The sequence below is a fragment of the Cladophialophora carrionii genome (assembly GCF_000365165.1).
Source record: "Cladophialophora carrionii CBS 160.54 unplaced genomic scaffold supercont1.1, whole genome shotgun sequence".
Taxonomy (NCBI): Eukaryota; Fungi; Ascomycota; class Eurotiomycetes; order Chaetothyriales; family Herpotrichiellaceae; genus Cladophialophora; species Cladophialophora carrionii.
In genome coordinates, this window is record NW_008481816.1 from 3,204,821 (window position 1) to 3,223,870 (window position 19,050).

The following is a 19,050-nucleotide window of genomic DNA, read 5'->3' on the forward strand; positions in this document are numbered from 1 at the left end:
AACGGGATCGCAGCCCATCAGCTCAGCGGAGTGCATCACGTTTGCAGTAGAGACTGTTACAGGTCAAGAGGAAAGCGGAAGGTCAGAGAATGGATACAACATGGCTCCCAAATCGACGCGACTGGCCAGCGAGCATCTCAGCTTGCAGCTAGCAAATCCACCGCAACAGATCCACGCTGTCCCACTCGGGAAATGGAAGCAAGCATACCTAGCAAAGAGCGCTCAGTATCACTTAACGGAACACACTTGCGTCTTTTCTCCCTGACACTTCTCCAGATCAACCACATCCTCATCCTCCTTCTTGGGTATGCCTTGACTTGATGCATCCCTTTCCACAACTATCCACCGCCGAGCCTAACAAACAGTCGAACGGTGCTGCCAGCTGCCAGCTGCCAGCCGGCTAACGGGTGGGGACAACCCTAGCAATCTCGCAGAGCAGATGCGCAACAAACTTGTCGAAATTTACAGGAGGAACCCAGGACACACCATCGTATTCATTCCCAGGACCGAGTTGCGTGGCGTCGGGGATGTCATATAGTGCCTTAAGTACTCGTTATTAGCGTTCAGATACACCCATAGAGACACACTGGAACTTTATTACACCTCATGAACCCATACCCTACGCCGGACCAGACAAAGCTGACTATGCGAGATATTGCAGCCCGTCCAGTCCGCCTTTTGCGGGTGTTAACGATCGGAGGCAAACAGAAATTTCACCTTTTCAACAGGCGCGGAGAGCGTATACTTGTCGAGGGACCCTGTCGCGACGACATGGGGCAGTTGCCTGAGGACGGCGCGAGATTTCTTTCGTTGCTGGTGTCACGAGTCAAGCTCGGCCGCTGCCTTTGCGGACCTCTACACAGCACGAGCTTCGGGTTCAGCGCCGGGAGGTGCGACAATTTCAGTGTCCTGAACTGTGTGCGTTCTGATGCGTTCCAGAGTACTCCTTATATGACCTCTCATATCCTTGGGCATGTTTCGTACCCAGGATGGTGAGCTTATCTCTTCGGTCTTCTGAACATACGACCTTACTCAGAAGTCTTGTCGGAGGATCTCAATACTGTTTTCCTGACGTTACTATGAATTCAGTGAATGGCAAATGATTCCGACTTGACGAGTCCATGGTGGCTGTACTCCGTAGAGTCCTAACAGAGGATGATGAGCCCAATCAATCAAGCTCGATCCCACCGTTCACCACCCCCTAACACGTCTGAGCCACACACGTGCAATCTTCGAGAGTTACGGGGGCACGTGATGAGACTCCGCCAAGCTACATGCGCAAAGATTTGAGTGGTCCACCGTTGCAAGCCCACAACGCGCTACTGCGGACGCGTTGCTCGTGGATCTTCTGACATCAACTTCGAAATCAAGTTCGACTGCGCTCAAACAGTCCTTACATGAGAACAAGACTAAACAGCACAGAATTGGCTGTTGAGTATAAGGATCCCGACCGCAAATCCAGCCTTGATGGTCAAATGCAATCTGATTTAGCGCTAACCGTCGCAGATGAGAACCATGCCTGAGCGACGTTCTTACACCTGCTCGGACGAAACACAGATGAAATTCAACAAAAGCCATCAACCTGCCGCATCGATACAGCCATGGCGGTCAACTGGCGATCGAGGTTCTGCCGGTCATATTGGCGCAAGATGGTTGTCTCTATTGTCTCCCTCGATTCTGTCAGTTCACGGCCGCGATGTAAAGAGTCTGCCATGGCCACCCGATGATTTGTTCCACCGAACAGTTCAAGTGAATGATTGATGTTCTCAATTCTCGACGAAAAAGCATTTCTTCATTGACCGTCAGGTAGGAACAATGGCGCACTATTGTTCCTCTTTTCCATCTCTTTGTTCTGCCGGACCTGCTCCCCAAATTTAGCTTGAATGCTATTGTTCAGCTCATTCATCATTGAGGTGTGCGACTGTCAATGGACTATTCAGATGGCATCCATAATGCTCACCGATGACCCGCTTCAAGGATTTCCGGTAAGAGAGCAGTCGTCGTCGAGTGTTCTGTTATTCCATACTCGTCTCTTCTCCTTCAGATCAAGCACAGTGATACCTTTTCTCGCATATCAGTTGACACTAGTTCTGCTCTACCACTCGTACCGTCTCTCAGCTTGAATCTACACCATCCTTGCAATGTCTGCACACAAGTATGCAATTTTCTTCCCCGAGGGCGACGGCTACCTCTTTTGTCGGCCGCTGGGCAATGGCATGGAGGGAGTCACCTCGATCGTCCGCTCCATCACCAACAACAAGGACTATGTGAGAAAGAAGACAAAGCCCACCTCCGCAAAAGCGAGCCACAGAAATGGAATCCGGTGCCCAGAAGTTGAGCTGTACGAAGAGTTCCCGAAGATCCCCACCCTTGTGCGTTCTCAAGACTTCAATGTCCTTCCCAAAGGCCACGCCGCTTTCAACGACTTCAAGTCAACGTCCATCATCTTCGAATACTGCAACGGAGGCTCGCTGGACCGATTCTTCGCCGTGCTCGAACGAGAACGCATTTTACCACCGCAAGCTCTGGTCTTGCAACTGATTGACCACCTGATGGAGGCCGTCGACTTTGTGCACCGTTACTGTGAGCCGCCCGTCATCCACCAAGATGTCCACGAAGGCAACATATTTCTCCATTTCCCCAACCCAGACAGCAAACTCCCGGACTTCCTCCTTGGAGACTTCGGCCTGGCCAGACGAGCAGCAGACGGCTTGTTCGAGGTCTCTGGAAATCCCGTCAGACGGCGAATGAGAGACCTGGCCTCGATCCAACGAGAAGACGACCAGGCGCAGCAGCAATACGCTGCTTGTCAGGCCGCTGGGCTGACTACCGCCGCCGACAAGCCGCCCGAGCCACGCAGACGACAAGTCATCCGGATGTTCGACGACATCAACAACCTGTACGCCATCATCCACCGCGCCATCGTCGCCCGCCACCAGCAACCAGAAACTGCCAAGTACGTCGCCATGCGCCTCGATTTTCTGGACTGGCTCCGCGAACTCGGCAAACGATACGCCGCCCGCGAGGACATCACGCCCGGGACGTACAACCAATGGGTGGACCTCCACCAGTACATCCGCACGTGGGCGGAGCAGGCGCGCCAACAGGCCGACAAGCTGCCAGACTTGCAGTGGACACGGCAGGACCGCTACCGAGACGACGTGCCTCCCGGCGATGCGCAAGTCGCGAGCCACCCGTGGAAGTTCTACAACGAACACCTCCCCGTGGTGGCCGACCAGCGGCTCAAAGCCCCGTGGCAGCACGCCCCGTCTCCCAGCGTGCAGCTGTTCGAGACGCGGCACGAGCTGCTCCGCCAGGCGGCCGGCGTGCCGGGTCCGTGGCGCATCGCACGCGTCCGAACAAACCCCGCGCCGGCCACTGCGGCTGCAGTGCTGCACGTCGAGGCTGTCGAAGAGCACGCCTTCAACCTACACGTGCCGCGTCTGAGCGACAACCCGTGGAAGACGGCCGACGGGCGCCACGTCAACGGCGACGACGTCGAGATGGAAGGCCAGCTCGTCGCAACGGCGGCGGACGGCATCGGGGTCGAGACCTTCATCGCGAGGTCCGAGGCTCTGTTGCTGAATGCCGCCGTGGCGGACGAACTGGCGGACGACCTCTTCGGCGTGGACCAAGCGTGGCCCCCCAAGCTGGCCAAGCAGGTGGTCGTGTTGACGTTGCAGGCCGAGGACGCCCTGCTGGCGGTGGCGGCGATACAGTCGGCTCCCCAAGATGCGGCTGCCGCTGCGGTTGCTGTTCCCGTTGCGGCGGCTACGGCGGACGGTAAGCCCGTCCAGCCGGCCACGCAGGAGGCAGCAACGCAGCCGGCGCCCGTCGCGAGGAGACGACGACGACGTCAGCAGGTGCGAACTGGGCCCAACGTCACGACGAGGGCGATGGCGCGGAGGGAGGAGATGGACAAGAGGAGAGTGACGAGGAGTATGGCGCGGGTGGCGGCCGCGGAGGCAGAGGCAGCGGCGAAGAAGAGGAAGATGTAAGGAGGAAGAGGTGAAGAGGGGGAGAAAATGAAGACGGGTGCTATCCTAGGAAAGCTGGCGTGATGATCAGGGCAGGATGCATTGCAGAGAGCATAGAGCATATGGCACGGCACAAAGCACAAAGCACAAGGCATAGCGAGCATCACAGATAGCGAAAGTGAGAGTGTCAGCCCAGCCCAGTGCTTACAAGGACGCGGTGAAACATCACATCACATCACGCAAACTGCAGATCCAGGTCCGATCCAGAGCTCGAATCACATTCAAAGTCTCCATTTCTAGTTTGGCGTATGAAGCGCTTCATCTGATGAAATGGCCTTCGGAGGTTGTAATCCGTAGGACATACACGCCAGCGCGACGCCACCGCTACATGACTGCGTGTGACTGCGTCTTCCTTTCAACACCACGAGCACCGCCAGCACCACGACTATCTACAGCACTCCTTCGAGACCTTCTGAAACGTGCTAAACGCACTAAACACGCTTAACGTTACTCGGTGCTAAACGCACTCCGTACTAAACGTCGTGATGCTCCTTCTTCGGCACACTGACGGTCTCCACCTCTGTGACCTCGACGTGGTGGTGCTGCATCTTCTCCTGCACGGCGTCGATGTCCACGTGCGCGACCTCGGCGTCCTCGCCGTCGAAGATCTTGGCCACCTCCTCGAGCGTGACGCCGCGGGTCTCGATGAAGAAGAAGACGACGAAGAGGACTTCGAAGAGGAGCCAGCCCTGTTGTTGACGTTGTCGAAAATTAGTTTTGAGATAACGCGTGAATGAGAGGCACGGATGGGGTGACTTGGTAGCGCGAGCGAGGTACACTCGACAGGGAGGCATGCATGTATGTATGTTTGTACGTACGCAGTAAATGGAGTAGAATCGCCAGCGCGGCTGCAGGTGGCTGAGGCCGATGGGGTTGATGTATCTGGTGGTAGGAATGGCGTTAGTATACATGAACGTCTTCACACTGGGACTGTCTTGCTGGGGAGATTGTAGATATGACACGAGACGACATGACACGACATGATATGATATGGCATAGCATGATGTGGATCGGAGTGAATGTTACACTATGAATCGACTCGACTCTTCACTTACTGATTAAACACAAGCGCCGCTTGGACGAAAAAGTTCATGAGCATCAATCCCTGTAAAGCATCGTCAGCTGTTGTTCAGGTCCCTCAGTCCTCGCTCTCGTCTTTCTGTCTCTCTCTCTCTCTCTCACCTTTGCGCGGAGCTTATACGGCATGATTTCCACGGTGTAGCCGACTAGCAGGCCCGACCAGGCAATGTTGTAGAAGACGCCGTGCAGGAAGATGAAGAAGATGACCGTCTTGCCGGCTGCCAGGTTGCCGTCTAGGTCGTACAGTGCGGAGCAGGCGGTCCAGAGGACGAATGAGACAAACATGCCTGAGAGGTGAGGTGAGGTCAGTCGAAATAGTATGACAGGCAGGCAATTGAAGCACACTCTCTTACCGAATGTCGCGGTGAGGAAAAGCGGTCGTCTGCCGAATTTGTCCACCACCGCGGCGGCGATCAGGCCGACGATCAGTGACACGATGGTCTTGGAGCCGTTGATCTCGAATTGCTCGTTGTGGTCCGTAACGCCGATGCTCTTCATGACGAGCGCGAAGTAGTAGCTGGTCAGGCCCTGGTACATATGATGTTAGATATGCCTCCGTCACAGGCTCAAGCTCGACTCACGTTGCCGCTCCACTGGGAGAACAGACCCAGAGCAATGACGAGCAATAGCCGGTATCGGTTGCCTTTTGTCCGCAGGAAGTCCAGAAAGCTGCTGGATTTCTTCGATTCGAACTCCAGGCGGAGTGTCTCCCTGATTTCGCGGTACTCGAACTGGACGGTCAGGTCGGTCTCATCGCCGTTGGAATGATACTTTGCCAGCGTCGTCAGGGCTTCGGCGTGTCGGTCTTTGGAGATCAGCCAGCGCGGGCTTTCTGGAATGATCCAGATGAAGCAGAAGAGGATCAAGGTGGGGAAGGCCTGCAGGATCGAGGGAATGCGCCACGACCAGTTGTCCTTGATGGTGAAGGTGCCAAAGGTGATCCATGTCGCCGCAATGGAGCCGATGTCCCAGAGCTGGTTGTACACGGTGGTCACTCGGCCACGGTGCTGCGGGTGGCATAGCTCGGTGAGGAGCAGAGGCGCCGAGTTGGAAGCCATGCTGTTGCCGAATCCGACAAAGAAGCGGCCAGCGATGAACATGGAGAAGTTCTGGGACGCGCTCTGGATGGCGACGCCGATAAAGAGGAAGATACACCCGGCCATTATGGCGATGCGTCGACCGAAGATGTCGCACAGATAGGGTCTGGAAGCGCACGTTTAACAAAGGCCCCTAAGTCTCTAGGAGGTGCCAACTCACGCAAATGGGAGACCGGCCAAGCTTCCAATGCTGTAAATCGACCCAAACAGGCCCAGGATAGACCCCGTCGGGTGCTTGAAGTACTCTTGCCAGACAGGCAGGATTTGCAGGCCGTTCAACATCGACCTGGCTTGATCAGTACAGCCGCGCAGACAGACAGACAAGGCGCGGGAAGTCGCTCTCACCCGTCATATCCAGTGGTCGCCGAAGCGAAGAAGAGCGCAATTGCCAGGCCATAGAGCTTCCTCAAGCCAGGATCTTTGTACCAGATCACGCGTCGCAGCTCGGGTGCTTCAGCGACGGCGACCTCTCGCTCCACCTTGTGCGCAGGCTGCACAGCAACTATACCGACCATGTTGTTGGCGGTTCTTGTCAATCAGTCCTGACGGCCGGATCTCAGTGGAAACGCTCGAGCAGGAGAAGGGACTGGCGGTAGTGTCTGCGATGGAAACTCCTCCATCCTCACCACGCATATATGTTCTCCCTCCCATGCTGTTGATCACATTGCCGAAAGACTTAGGATGCGCGCTATCGTAGAGCTGCAGAGCCGTAGCCGACGCCGTCGCGACCATGTGTCGAATGGAACCTGCCACGAGCTCACCATCCCTCGCGTAAGTCTGTAACAATGGAGATAGCTGATTTCAGCCTGCTTTAGGCTAATAGGAGGATGACCTGTCCCGCAACAGATGGCGTCTAACGTGTCGATCTTGCTGGGGAGGAGGCACGGAGGTTGGGGATATGCCTAATACCCCAGGCCCACTCGTCCACTCAACTCCAGGATCAAGCTGCATCAAGCTCACAGTCCCTCGGCACCGGCGTCCTCTTATTCGCTCGTCTGTGCAGCCAGACAAAGCTTCGGAAACTCGGCAGGATTTGCCAAGGGAGGGAGATGTGACGACTCAAGGACGTGAGAGAACCTACTTGCGCTTGGAGCCGCATGCGAGTACCGTACAGCTGATGAATGGGCAAATAGTCTCGTAGCTGGCGAGTGGGAAGCTCTGCCCTGTAAGCCGACCTAGCCCCGGCGAAGTTAAGGTGGCACGTCGGGATACTGGCCAAAGTGGGACCATCACATGGTGTCTTCCACGTACTCGTCGGGAAGTACAGAAGACACAAGGATTATAATATTACTCTAGCCCTTTAAACAAATGTACCTCGTACAGTATATATCAATAGATCAAGCAAATGGTCAAGACTCAAGCTGGAAGCCGGTCAGGGGCATTGCCGAATTGGGACGCACTAGCCGCATGCGGTAATCACATCTTTGGTCACCAGCAAACGAAACTCGACCACCTTCGGATAGTAAACACACTGTTGGCCGAGAAGGCTCGTTATCTGAATCTAAACTCTTGGGCCTCGGCTCATAATAATGCCTGGAAAAGTCTGATCATGGTTGAGGAACTGCAATTCGTTCCTCAAGTGCTGGCATCTCTTCGCGCAATGCCCAGAGCGCACGACTCCAAGCTCAGTGTCAACTAAGTGGAAATGTCATTATCTAACCGTTCAATCACGATCGACGCAGCACAGCACTGCCGATCCGGCTCTCAGAGACGTGGGGATCGAACTCCGCAATTTGAGGTGGCGCTTCCCCAACGTGGTGGAGAGAGCCACAGCACACTTGTGTACGGAGTACAACGGGACAGTGGGTATTATCTGGTGCGGAGCGACAGATTCATAGACGAAGATGCGGCCGGCTGTCCGCTCGGACTTCTGATCCTGCGACCGGCGGCGTCTTTTGGCTTTGGAAAGCGCATGGTGAAATGGTTCCGCCGGCATCATGTGAGTTTGGTCCTGACTTCCGGCTAAATTCATGCTCTCGACGCACCGCATTGGTTAGTCGAGAACCGTTACGTTCCCAGGGCTGAATGGGTTCCGGGACATTGAGTCCTCTCACGAACTATCAAGCCTCAGGAGGCAAACAGTCAGCACCGACCAAAAACCTTTCTATCCTACATAGCAGCCCACAGTAGCAGGTCAACAACGACATACAACTTCGGCATTGCTGCATCATAACTTTACCAATCTCCACACAAAGCTGTCGGCAACCGACATGGAAGGCAGGACGTTCAAACACCTGACGCCGGAGCAAGTCGAAAGCTTCATGAAGCATGGCTACTTGCGAGTCCCGGGCTGTTTCACACGGGAGGTGGCAGAGGAATGGACGAAGAATGTTTGGGTGAGGCTCGGGTTTGATCCCAAGGACCCGGAAACTTGGACCACAGAGAGGACCAACATGCCGTCACATGAAGAGGTCGCGATCAGGGACTTTGCCCCCAAAGCCTACGATGCCATCTGTGAGTTGATCGGAGGAGAAGACAGAATCACAGAGCCATCCAAGGTATGGAAGGACAGCTTCATCGTCAACCTGGGCACCAAAGAGCACTTTGGGAAGGAGGCGCATCCCAAAGAGTTGACGGGTTGGCATGTCGATGGAGACTTCTTTGTGCACTTCCTCGATTCGCCCGAACAAGGGCTGCTGGTTATCCCGCTGTTCACGGATATCCTGCCCAATGGCGGCGGCACCTGGATATGCTCCGAGGGCGTGGAGAAGATAGGGAAGTATCTGTACGAGCATCCCGAAGGTGTGCTCCCACGCATGACACCGATTGGCGGCGGTTCCAAGAACTACGAAGACGGCCTGGAATATTACAACACGCTCGTGCAGAGTTGCGCAGAATCCTCCTTCCACGAGATGACCGGGTCGGTTGGCGACGTGATCCTCCTTCATCCGCTGATGCTGCATTCAGCCTCGAAGAACGGACTCCGCTTACCACGCATCATCACAAACCCGCCGGTTTCGCTCGTCGAGCCATTCAACTTTGACAGGGAGGACGAGAGCCAATACAGCCTTGTCGAGCTGAAGACGATCCAAGATATCGGAGGACGAGAAAAGCTGCGGGGCTGGAAAATCCAAGGAAAGAGAGCAGAGGTCGTACCGGAGAGAGTGAGACGGCAGGCAAGGATGCTGGAGGAGGAGAAGAGGCGTCTGAAGGAGCGGGAGCTGCAAGCTGAGCAGACCCAGCTGCCACGGCCTGTTCCTGTCGCGTAGAATTCGGACTCGATGATCCAGCAGGGCTCAAACCCGTGTACTTGTCCTCGCTCTTGTGTCCTTCTCCCGTCCGTGCAATTGACCTATCGGCCTGGCGCTCTCCGTGCGATGTGCATGGCGAGAGGTAATGAATGGATGATATGTCATAGTTAACGAACCAGTTTGGTGGGACGTGAAGATTCACACTCGCTTCACCTGCCCGCCTCGCAGCTGCGCATCTCCAACTCGACGACTGCGATCAAACAATCAGTACAGAGTCCACAGCAGTGATAGCGTGTCACTATCTCAAGGTCAGTCACAGGCGCAAACCGACGACCCTCGACAGGCACACACTTCTAGGCCGACACCGTCGCCGCAGCTGCCCAACAGCATGCTCGCAGCCAAAGTGTCAGTAGCATCTCCATGTCCCTAAAACCACCGCCTCTGCGCCCGCAACATGACGAACCGCACGACTACAACCACGTTCACGACGCGGACTTGGAGCTCACCATCCGCTTCTCGGCCTCGCTGCCCGACCTGCTCCTCTCCATCCCTGCCTCTCTGAACGCCAACACCGCGACATTAAAACAGCTGATCCGATCGCGCATCCCAGAGCAGTACGCAAAGCATCGCATCCGCCTGATCCATGCGGGGAAGGCCCTCGTGGACGACGTGCCCCTGAGCTCGACGCTGAAAAGAAATGTCTCCAGGCCACCCAGTCGGATCAGCACGCCCGGACCGTACGATGAGAGAAACAACGGGCCGACAACTGCTAGTAGAGGAGGCCTTGCCGACGGAGGTGACGGCAAAGGCAAAGGCAAACAACCGATACGGGACCCCCCCTCGGCCCAGCCTAGAATCTACATCCACTGCTCGATAGGCGACATTGTGCTCTCCGCCAAGGAACTCGCAGACGAGGCGGCCGTAGCGGCGTCGGCAGCGGCTCAGGCGACGACCGAGGATGGGAATGGGTATGGAAATGGAAATGGAAATGGAACTGGTGAACCCAAAGCGAAAGGGTCGCATACAACCACGACGCCTGCGCCGCGCGGCTTCGACCGGCTGCTCAACGCGGGCTTTAGCGCAGCAGAGGTGCAGTCGCTACGACTCCAGTTCCTAGCTATCCAAGCGCACACGCACACCCCCGACACGATGCCTAGCCCGAACACCCTCCGTGACATGGAGGATCGGTGGCTCGACAATTCGACCTCCGATTCTGGTGGCATGGGCGGTCTCGACGGCAACGCGGCTGGTGGCGTGGGCGCTCACGACGACGACATGCAGGCCGGGGCGCTGGATGATATGATCTGGGGCACGGCCATGGGGTTCTTCTGGCCGGTCGGGTGTCTGATGTGGGGGGTGAGGGAGGAGGGGATATGGAGCCAACGGCGCAAGATGGCCGTGGTTGTGGGGTTTCTGTTGAATATCGGGCTGGGGCTTATAAGGTATGGGGGTTGAAATCAACGAATGGTAGACAGGCGCGAGGCGCAAGCCATCTGATAGTCTGAAGTTTTGGAGGCAAGCACACCCTCTTGCCAAAGGGGCCCTATTGTCCCTTGATCATCTTGGAATAACCGATCCTTCCTGCGTCCCCGACTCCTGATTCATATGTACAACGAAATGCATGGTGGTTGGCGTTCAACTACGCGAGACATATAACCCCCCTCTCGTGTTCATCTGAACTTGCTGTAAATAACGCCGATAATAAGAAGCACCAGCACTGTGATAATGGCAATGGTGATGATTCGGTTCGTGGCCATTCTACAGCCAAAATCAATGGCAGGTCAGTTCACTGTATGCCCATGCAGAGGCTAAGGACATGTCTTACCTTCTGGCCATTCCCCTCAGAGTCTTGACACTCCGGTCGACATAACCCTCGCTCTGCAGCAGATTGCGATGCGTGTTCTCAATGACATTCCGCTGCTGGTGCAAATCCGCCAGCGTGCTCGCGCCGATCTGTTCCGTCTCGAGCGCTATCCTCTGCGACTCCCTGAGCCGATCGGAGCTGCGTCCCAACCGTTCCGTGCCCGAGAGGAGCTGCTGGCGCTGTTCTAACTGCAAATCTCTCGGTCCGGATTCCGGGTCATCCGTGTAGCGGTCGCCGAAGAGTTGTTTGCGGTCGCTGTCGGCCAGCGATTTCAGTTTTCGTGAGAGGGCGTCGATGTCGGATTGGTGGTTGCGGAAGCGGGAGTTGACTTTGGAGCGCTGCGAAGTTGGGATGTTGGATTTCTCGAGGTTCATCTGGTCGAGCTAGACAAAAAGTCAGCGTTGCTGTCCTCTGCTACGGGCCGATCGCTCAGGGTATGTACCAGCTCTTTCGCCTCGTCGATGGCCCGTTCCGCTCCGCGAATGGCGGCCTTCTTCTCCTCGCCCGCCAGTTCGGGGATCTGGTCCAGCTTTTGATTCACATCTGCCTGCACGAGTTTGAGCTCGGCTTCGTAGGTGCTGAATAACTCGGAGCCGGCATCGGTGTCGAGAGGGTTCGCCATCGTGGGCGACTATGGCTCCGGCGTCTGGTGGGAAGCGCGAGAGTTGTCTATGGGATTCAGTGGCGCCTAGTTGTCTTCAGACGTGGATCGCTTGCACGGAGGAAGTTAAGTCGAGGACTCGTTGGTAAGGTGTTCCCGAAATGGCAATGCGAAAGAGCAAATCGCTATTGCGTTGCGAGGAGGCTGGTGTAACGCTGCTGGATGTTACGAGTACTTGTGTAGATGTTCATGCAACAGGGAAGCATTCAGACGAGGGCTGATTGACGTCGACAACGACCAAAGCGAGGCCGCGGGCAGATCGCCGAGCCGTTTTGGGTATATAGCTGCCGCCGCCCTAGAGACTCAGCCTGATTGGCTGATGCGGATGATGATCTTCCTGACCAGCTGAACCATGACTCTCAGCTCATCCCCATGACTTGAACCCGGCATATTTTAGACTTGAAGCTCGGACGCACCTTTCTTTTCTTGCAGAGATTTTAATCATGGCGCTCTGCATAATGCTCGAAAGGAGGGTCTGCGCGGCGTGGTGAAGAGACCAAGGTAGGCTGATTCCGAGCATTTTGATGGACGAGAAGCTGCGGCAGGGTATCTCCCGTGGTGTGCAGTTTACAAGAGGCCTGGATGATTTGCAGCAATGGGGAAACGTGTCGCTATCGTGGGTAGCGGTTGCTCGGGTCTCGGTGCGTTGTGGGCTCTGCGGACCAGCACTGATCATGAGGTCCATATGTTCGAGGCCGCCTCGCGCTTGGGCGGACACGCTAATACAGTTACCTACGAAGCCCTGGACGGGCAGAAGGTCATGGTCGACACCGGCTTCACTGTCATGAACACTGCCACCTACCCGAACTTCATCCGATTTCTCAAGGCACTTGATATACCAGTCAGGAGAACGGAGATGACATTCGCCGTCTCTCGGGATCAAGGTACTTTCGAATGGTCTGGCACGTCTATATCGTCCATCTTCGCACAAAAGAGAAACATTTTCAATCCTGGCATGTGGCGATTGATATTTGATGTCATTCGGTTTAATGAGTTTGCCCTTGATCTGTTGCAAGACCAACCAGAAAGTGAGCAAGTTCAGGCCCGGGGCATGGCCAAGACATCTAGCAAGCCGTCTTCAGAAGAAACAATTGGCGAGTACCTTGACCGAGAGCATTATTCTCAAGAGTTTCGCGACAACTACCTCTTACCCATGACTGCGGCCCTTTGGAGCACAAGTCCCAATAAATGCACCTCGGAATTCCCAGCGATGACTTTGGTCCGCTTCCTGCACAACCACCATCTGTTGAGGACGAATGCAACGCGCCCAGACTGGTTGACTATTCCTGGAGGCTCGAAGCAATACGTCGATGCTGTAATGAAGCACCTTCCCAGCAATCAAGTACACCTCAAGTCCAACGTGACCGCATTGACACCCACTAAGAGAGGCTCTGTCATATTGACCGCCAATGAGAGAGACTATGTATTTGACCACGTCATACTGGCCACACATGGCGACCAAGCGCTGAAGATCCTTCGGCCAATTGCGAGTACACAAGAGGCTGAGATCCTGAGTGGGTTCCGCACCAACAGGACTGTAGCCGTCTTGCATTCCGATATCTCACTCATGCCAAAGAGGAGAATTGCCTGGTCAGCCCGGAATTACATCACCGAGTCACCGTTTCCGCCGCTGAGGAGCCAGACCGTCTCCAAGGTGTGCCTGACTTATTGGATGAACCTGTTGCAACACATCCCCGATAGCAAGTTTGGCTCAGTGCTAGTCACACTGAATCCGTTGAACATGCCAGATCCAAGGCTAGCACAGGGCATCTGGGAGTATTCTCATCCTCTTCACAATGCTGCAGCGATCAGATCACAGCGGTTGTTGCCCAAAATCCAGAATATCAGAGGCATCAGTTACTGTGGAGCGTGGACCAAGTATGGATCCCATGAGGACGGCTTTAGCAGTGGCCTGTCGGTGGCGACCAACCATCTCGGGGCGAAGCTGCCATTCGAATTTATAGACTCGGATGTCTTGAGGGGCGACAGGCCGACTCTGACCATGAAGAATTACCTGCTGAGGCTGATTATCCTTCTGGTCCAAATAGCCCTGTTGCTCGTGGAACGTGTGTGGCACCTAGGGACTGGGCTTCTAGACCGGCGGACGGCGACGCCGAGAAAGACGAGTTGAACTTCATCCTGCAACGATGGCAATGTCTGCGACCTGCCTCATCAGAGTTGTGCTCCCCTCCTCCTCTTCCACGTCCACCTCTATCGCAGTATGGGGTCGGCTTTTGTTGAGACCTTCCAGCAGTGTGCAAGCTTTGCAGATCTTCTGGCTCGACATGTAACCACACCGCTCACACTGGCCCATGACTTGTTTGACCACCTTTCGCCGTCCTCGCTGTTTCTTGTCGTGGGCGCTCACTTGACCGTTGGCTTTCGTAGTTGGTAGTCTGATTTCGGTCTCCTGTCCAGCGGCGGCCTCATTGGCGACGAGAGTCTGCTCCATCTGAGCCATCGAGTCGCCATTCTCGCTGCGACTTCCACACCCATTTGTCTCGCCACCCGCCGCACAGGATGCGGATCCTGCGACTTCTGGGGGAACAAGTGCAGCCATATCCTCCCCACTCCTGACGATATCCAGGATACTGCTCGGCCTTATCTTTTCCAGATCTTTGATCAATGTTCGTGCACTGCCCCTGAACGCCTCGGGCGAATAAATGCATTCCGTACTGAAGTAGTCCAGCTTCTTGTGGTGCGCATATAAAACAATCTCCTTCTCGTATGCGTACTTCAAGGGTTTGCTTCGTTTGATCGCGCTAGCCGCACTCGAGGTCACAATAGAAGTCGCTCTGGCGAGCCTCGGCAGGTCACCACGCAGCAGGTTCATCATGACGGTTTCAGCGACATCGTCCGCGTTGTGGCCCGTGACGACGTGCTTGATGCCCAGCTTTGCAGCCCCTCGATCCAGTGCCTGTCTGCGAAAGACGCCACAGTAGGTGCAGTTTCCCTTCTTGCCTACCTGCGCCACGACTTGATCCATGGTCCAACCATAGAGCTGGTCGTAGCCCACGATTTCAAGCGGCATGTCGTATTGCTCCGCATTTCGTTTCACTGTTTCCAGGCTGTCGTCTCGATACCCTTTGATACCCTCGTCAATGGACAAGAGCACAAGATTTAGTCCATAGTCGTGGCGTTCGTTCAGTGTCTTCAATACTGAAGCCAGGACCGTTGAGTCTTTGCCACCGGAGGCTCCGATGGCGACTCGTTCTCCACGGCGGAATAAATTATTACTCACGATGGTTTCGTGGATCTCGTCTTCGAAGACCGATATGAAGCATTGCTTGCAGATTTTCTGCGAGTTCTTGGGGCGAATGACCGCTGCTCGCGAGACCTTGCAGACCTCGCACGGAACCGGCGGCATACTCGTTTTGTGCGAGCAACAAATGTGTCTCTAGACAGATTTCGATAATTCTTAGAATCCGAGGCGAACGACTGTTCTCCAAAATTATGGTGGACCAAGCGGCGATTTGCGCCGTTTCGCTACGGCGAAGCTTTATGTCCGGCTGCCGAAGTTATTGACAGAATTTCGTTGTTTTCCCAACTCGACACGTCTTCATTTCTTGCAGGAGGTATTCTTCCGCCGTCGCTCGCTCGAATGAAAACGACTTTGCAAGCGGAACTACGGTTCTCGCAGATTATCTGTGCGACTTGTCGTCACTGCGCCCAACGCCAACCTCGAAACACCCGCCGCTCATTTCATACCGCGCCTCGCCCGAGAACAGCCCCGAGAACGTTAAATGTTGGCTCGCTCGCTAGCAGGGGGATTAGCGACGACGCAAAGAGTCATGAAGCTCCTCGATCGGACATAGTCAAGGAGGATGCAGACGACGACCAGGACCAACCATCCCATCTTACTCATAAACCCCCGGCTCCCACGCTCCCCCAGCCTGCCGACGTTGCGCGATCCAGGGATTTCTATGGCTCTCCGGCGAAAAGAAGATTGCGGAGTCGCATGAATAGGGAGCCGGAAACGGACCTCCAAGCTCCAGAATGGTGGAAAGACAATAATATATCACTATGGGGAGTGGACATACTTCCTGGAGCTCCTTCAAAAGTCCACACTGTGGCTGCCGATCTGATTACTGGCGAACCTCTGGAGCAGAATTTCTCTCCCGATACAGGCGGGTCGTCACCGTCAGGTAACAATGGTGAAGACGGCAGTACTGGCGCAGTTCAGGGCGTGGAAGGAGCGCGGTCACCGACAGAGACAACTTCAGAAATGGAGGGGACATCAACCTCTGCTGGATCCGACTCAAACCACGTATCTCCTTCAAGGTATTACGTTGTCGATGAGCAGTACGACGAGGTCTTGAGAACGGCCAGAGGCCTGTTGCAAATGTCACAGAATCAGACTCCGAATGGTGTCGAATCTTACAGAGATCACCTTCATCTCCAATATGCAGGCAAGGACGGAGACTTGCTTCTCGACCATGTCGTACAAGACGTGGCACGCAAACTCGGCTGTGATGTGATGGTGATAGACGCTCAAGACATCGCGGACCTGATTAGCCGAAATCATATGAACCAGTCTACCGCGAAGGCCGGTCGTATGCTCAGTTACGACGTTCTGACGACTGCCTTCCCCGACCCTTCAGAGTCGGTTAAGCAGGAACAGCTCGACGAAGATGATGATGAGAACGACCTCGAGGACATGATTGACGATATGGAGTCACCCCCCACCTCTCCTCGGATGGGAATGTCTATTTTGACTGCGAGGCCTGGCGATATCATCAAATCCCTAGTGGGACGATTTCCAGATATGGGAGAAAGTACACGAGCCGAGGGCCAAGGCAGCATGTTCCGCATGGTGCCCGACTTCTTGGACCCTCAGAAAACTCGTGACGAGGCCGGCGCTCTGTCTGGAGTCATCTACAAAATGTTGAAGACCATATCCGATCGACCAAGCTCACAGTCACCGGCATCTAGTGACGAGCAGACGCTTGACCTGAAAAGGCTGCGCGAGAAGACTGAGGAACAGAGCGGAGTGCCCCAAGGCGCAGTGATTGTTCACATCAGGGATTACAAGGCTATTCAAGATACTGTTGGCATTGGTCGGTCTTTTCTCACGAATATGCAGAAACAGCTCGCCCAGCGACGAGCAAAGGGCGAACGTCTCCTGCTCGTTGGCACCGATTCTGCCCGCGATGACCAAGAGCCATTCACCAAGGAACGCATCCACGAATCCCAGGCTGGGTGGCTTGAACGAAAGTCGCAAAATATCATCATCACGCCCGTCCTTCCAAACACTACCTCAAAGCTCGCTCTTCTTCACGACAGGAAGCAACGCATCGCTGCAATCAACATGAGGCATCTCTGGGAAATGCTGAGATTTTGGAAACCGTCTGTCTTTGCCCACTTCGAACCCGGCTTCTGGCGACGCGATTTTTCCCACCTCTTGACTCCGAGTGACAGAGCTTGCCTCGAGGCGCAGGTCTGGACGTACCAATATGTGCAACGATTGGCTAGCTACATCGCTGGCGATGCTCCCACGGAAACCAACAGTGCAGCAGACGCTCCCCCGATCCCCATTATCAGCGCGGCCACGTCGCATCTTAAGCACAGTGACAACACCAAGATACGCTGGGCAGAGAAGCAGTCAAAAGAATCAAGGAAGGAAGTTCCAGAAAGGCATATGACCAGAGACAATCGACTCGCCAGAATACGTGCTTCGGCCTCGAAATACGAGAAGCGTTTGCTGAGCGGCATCATCGAGGCCAAGAACATCACCACAACATTTAACGACGTCCACATGCCAGTAGAGACAATCGACGCTCTCCAGACCTTGACCACGCTCTCCTTGACCCGACCAGATGCTTTCAAGTACGGCGTTCTGGCTTCCAATAAAATTCCGGGCCTCTTGCTCTACGGACCACCAGGCACGGGCAAGACACTTGCCGCCAAGGCCGTTGCAAAAGAGTCTGGCGCCACAATGCTCGAAGTCAGCGCCGCAGACTTGAATGACATGTACGTGGGTGAAAGCGAGAAGAACGTCAGAGCACTGTTCAGTCTTGCCAGGAAGTTGTCGCCCTGCGTGGTATTCCTGGACGAGGCGGACGCCATGTTTCGTGCTCGAAGCAATCAAGGCCCAAGAGTCAGTCACCGCGAACAGCTGAACCAGTTCCTCAAAGAGTGGGACGGCATGAGCAATGATTCGGCAAGTGCCTTTATCATGGTCGCCACCAACCGGCCGCATGATCTCGACGACGCAGTGTTGCGTCGTCTACCGCGACGATTGCTCGTGGACCTGCCGACAGAGGCTGACAGATTGGAGATCCTCAAAATCCACCTGCGCCACGAGACTGTGGCCGACGACGTCAACCTTGAAGAGCTCGCGAAGAAAACTCCCTTCTATTCTGGTTCCGATCTCAAGAACGTTGCCGTTGCGGCAGCGCTGAATGCCGTGCGCGAGGAGAATGAACTTGCCAGGAAGCACGAAGGACAGGAACCGTATCAACACCCCGAACGACGGACTCTGACAAAGGCCCACTTTGACAGGGCTCTGGAGGAAATTTCGGCCAGCATTTCGGAGGACATGTCGAGCTTGAGGGACATCAAGAAATTTGATGAGCAGTACGGCGACAAGCGAGGGAAGAAGAAGAAAGTGCCCAGACTGGGATTTCCGGTCGACAAGGAAGATAGAAAGAGCAAGGATACAGTCAAGGTGAGGGACTGATAGGGTTACCAGACCTGTAATATCAGGGGAATGCAACGCATTTCCGGTACGTCGTCGACTGGTGGGAAACATCTAGACGAGTACTACGGGGGTCGCAAAGGAGAGGTTACTGGACTGAGATATTATTGGTCTTTCCAGCTCCAACATCCGCCAGCCACTATACAGTTCTTAGTACGGAGCTGGCCGGTGTCGAATGTGGTTCAAGCGGGTAGTTCAGGGGCAATCTGGCTGAAAACAGGCTGTATCTGCCAGTGTACCTCATCGCTATCGGTGTTGTTGTGGGTGTCCTTCCAGCATCCGAGATAAGCATGCATCTCTTGTCGAGCCACACCTGAGTCCTCAATTCAAGGAAAAGATAGTAGGTTGGGATTAGCGTCTCTTCTCTCATCCGGATCTCGGGATATATAGATGCACCCTGCGCATGTCTACCAGGCCGACCAC

At 55.0% G+C, this 19,050-nt stretch overlaps 8 protein-coding genes across 8 annotated transcripts; 5 read left to right on the forward strand and 3 right to left on the reverse strand.

Moving 5' to 3' along the window:
- Positions 1–2,141: 2,141 nt before the first annotated feature.
- Positions 2,142–3,998, forward strand: G647_01134 (uncharacterized protein; the record flags this gene model as incomplete). The annotated part of the gene is made up of 1 exon (XM_008724535.1): positions 2,142–3,998. One exon carries the CDS (start codon positions 2,142–2,144, stop codon positions 3,996–3,998), a length of 1,857 nt encoding a protein of 618 aa, XP_008722757.1.
- A 512-nt stretch (positions 3,999–4,510) lies between these two features.
- G647_01135 (uncharacterized protein) lies at positions 4,511–6,729 on the reverse strand (the record flags this gene model as incomplete). The annotated part of the gene is made up of 8 exons (XM_008724536.1): positions 4,511–4,726; positions 4,856–4,919; positions 5,093–5,142; positions 5,220–5,404; positions 5,471–5,645; positions 5,699–6,320; positions 6,375–6,500; positions 6,560–6,729. The coding sequence occupies 8 exons, from the start codon at positions 6,727–6,729 to the stop codon at positions 4,511–4,513; spliced, it is 1,608 nt and encodes a 535-aa protein (XP_008722758.1).
- Positions 6,730–8,424: 1,695 nt separating this feature from the next.
- Positions 8,425–9,423, forward strand: G647_01136 (uncharacterized protein; the record flags this gene model as incomplete). The annotated part of the gene is made up of 1 exon (XM_008724537.1): positions 8,425–9,423. The coding sequence occupies one exon, from the start codon at positions 8,425–8,427 to the stop codon at positions 9,421–9,423; it is 999 nt and encodes a 332-aa protein (XP_008722759.1).
- Positions 9,424–9,825: 402 nt separating this feature from the next.
- G647_01137 (uncharacterized protein) lies at positions 9,826–10,860 on the forward strand (the record flags this gene model as incomplete). Its single annotated transcript, XM_008724538.1, has 1 exon — positions 9,826–10,860. One exon carries the CDS (start codon positions 9,826–9,828, stop codon positions 10,858–10,860), a length of 1,035 nt encoding a protein of 344 aa, XP_008722760.1.
- Positions 10,861–11,075: 215 nt separating this feature from the next.
- On the reverse strand, positions 11,076–11,891 carry G647_01138 (uncharacterized protein; the record flags this gene model as incomplete). The annotated part of the gene is made up of 3 exons (XM_008724539.1): positions 11,076–11,163; positions 11,231–11,652; positions 11,712–11,891. 3 exons carry the CDS (start codon positions 11,889–11,891, stop codon positions 11,076–11,078), a joined length of 690 nt encoding a protein of 229 aa, XP_008722761.1.
- Positions 11,892–12,525: 634 nt separating this feature from the next.
- G647_01139 (uncharacterized protein) lies at positions 12,526–14,061 on the forward strand (the record flags this gene model as incomplete). Its single annotated transcript, XM_008724540.1, has 1 exon — positions 12,526–14,061. The coding sequence occupies one exon, from the start codon at positions 12,526–12,528 to the stop codon at positions 14,059–14,061; it is 1,536 nt and encodes a 511-aa protein (XP_008722762.1).
- A 3-nt stretch (positions 14,062–14,064) lies between these two features.
- Positions 14,065–15,297, reverse strand: G647_01140 (cytoplasmic tRNA 2-thiolation protein 1; the record flags this gene model as incomplete). The annotated part of the gene is made up of 1 exon (XM_008724541.1): positions 14,065–15,297. One exon carries the CDS (start codon positions 15,295–15,297, stop codon positions 14,065–14,067), a length of 1,233 nt encoding a protein of 410 aa, XP_008722763.1.
- Positions 15,298–15,531: 234 nt separating this feature from the next.
- G647_01141 (uncharacterized protein) lies at positions 15,532–18,609 on the forward strand (the record flags this gene model as incomplete). Its single annotated transcript, XM_008724542.1, has 1 exon — positions 15,532–18,609. The coding sequence occupies one exon, from the start codon at positions 15,532–15,534 to the stop codon at positions 18,607–18,609; it is 3,078 nt and encodes a 1,025-aa protein (XP_008722764.1).
- Positions 18,610–19,050: the final 441 nt, after the last annotated feature.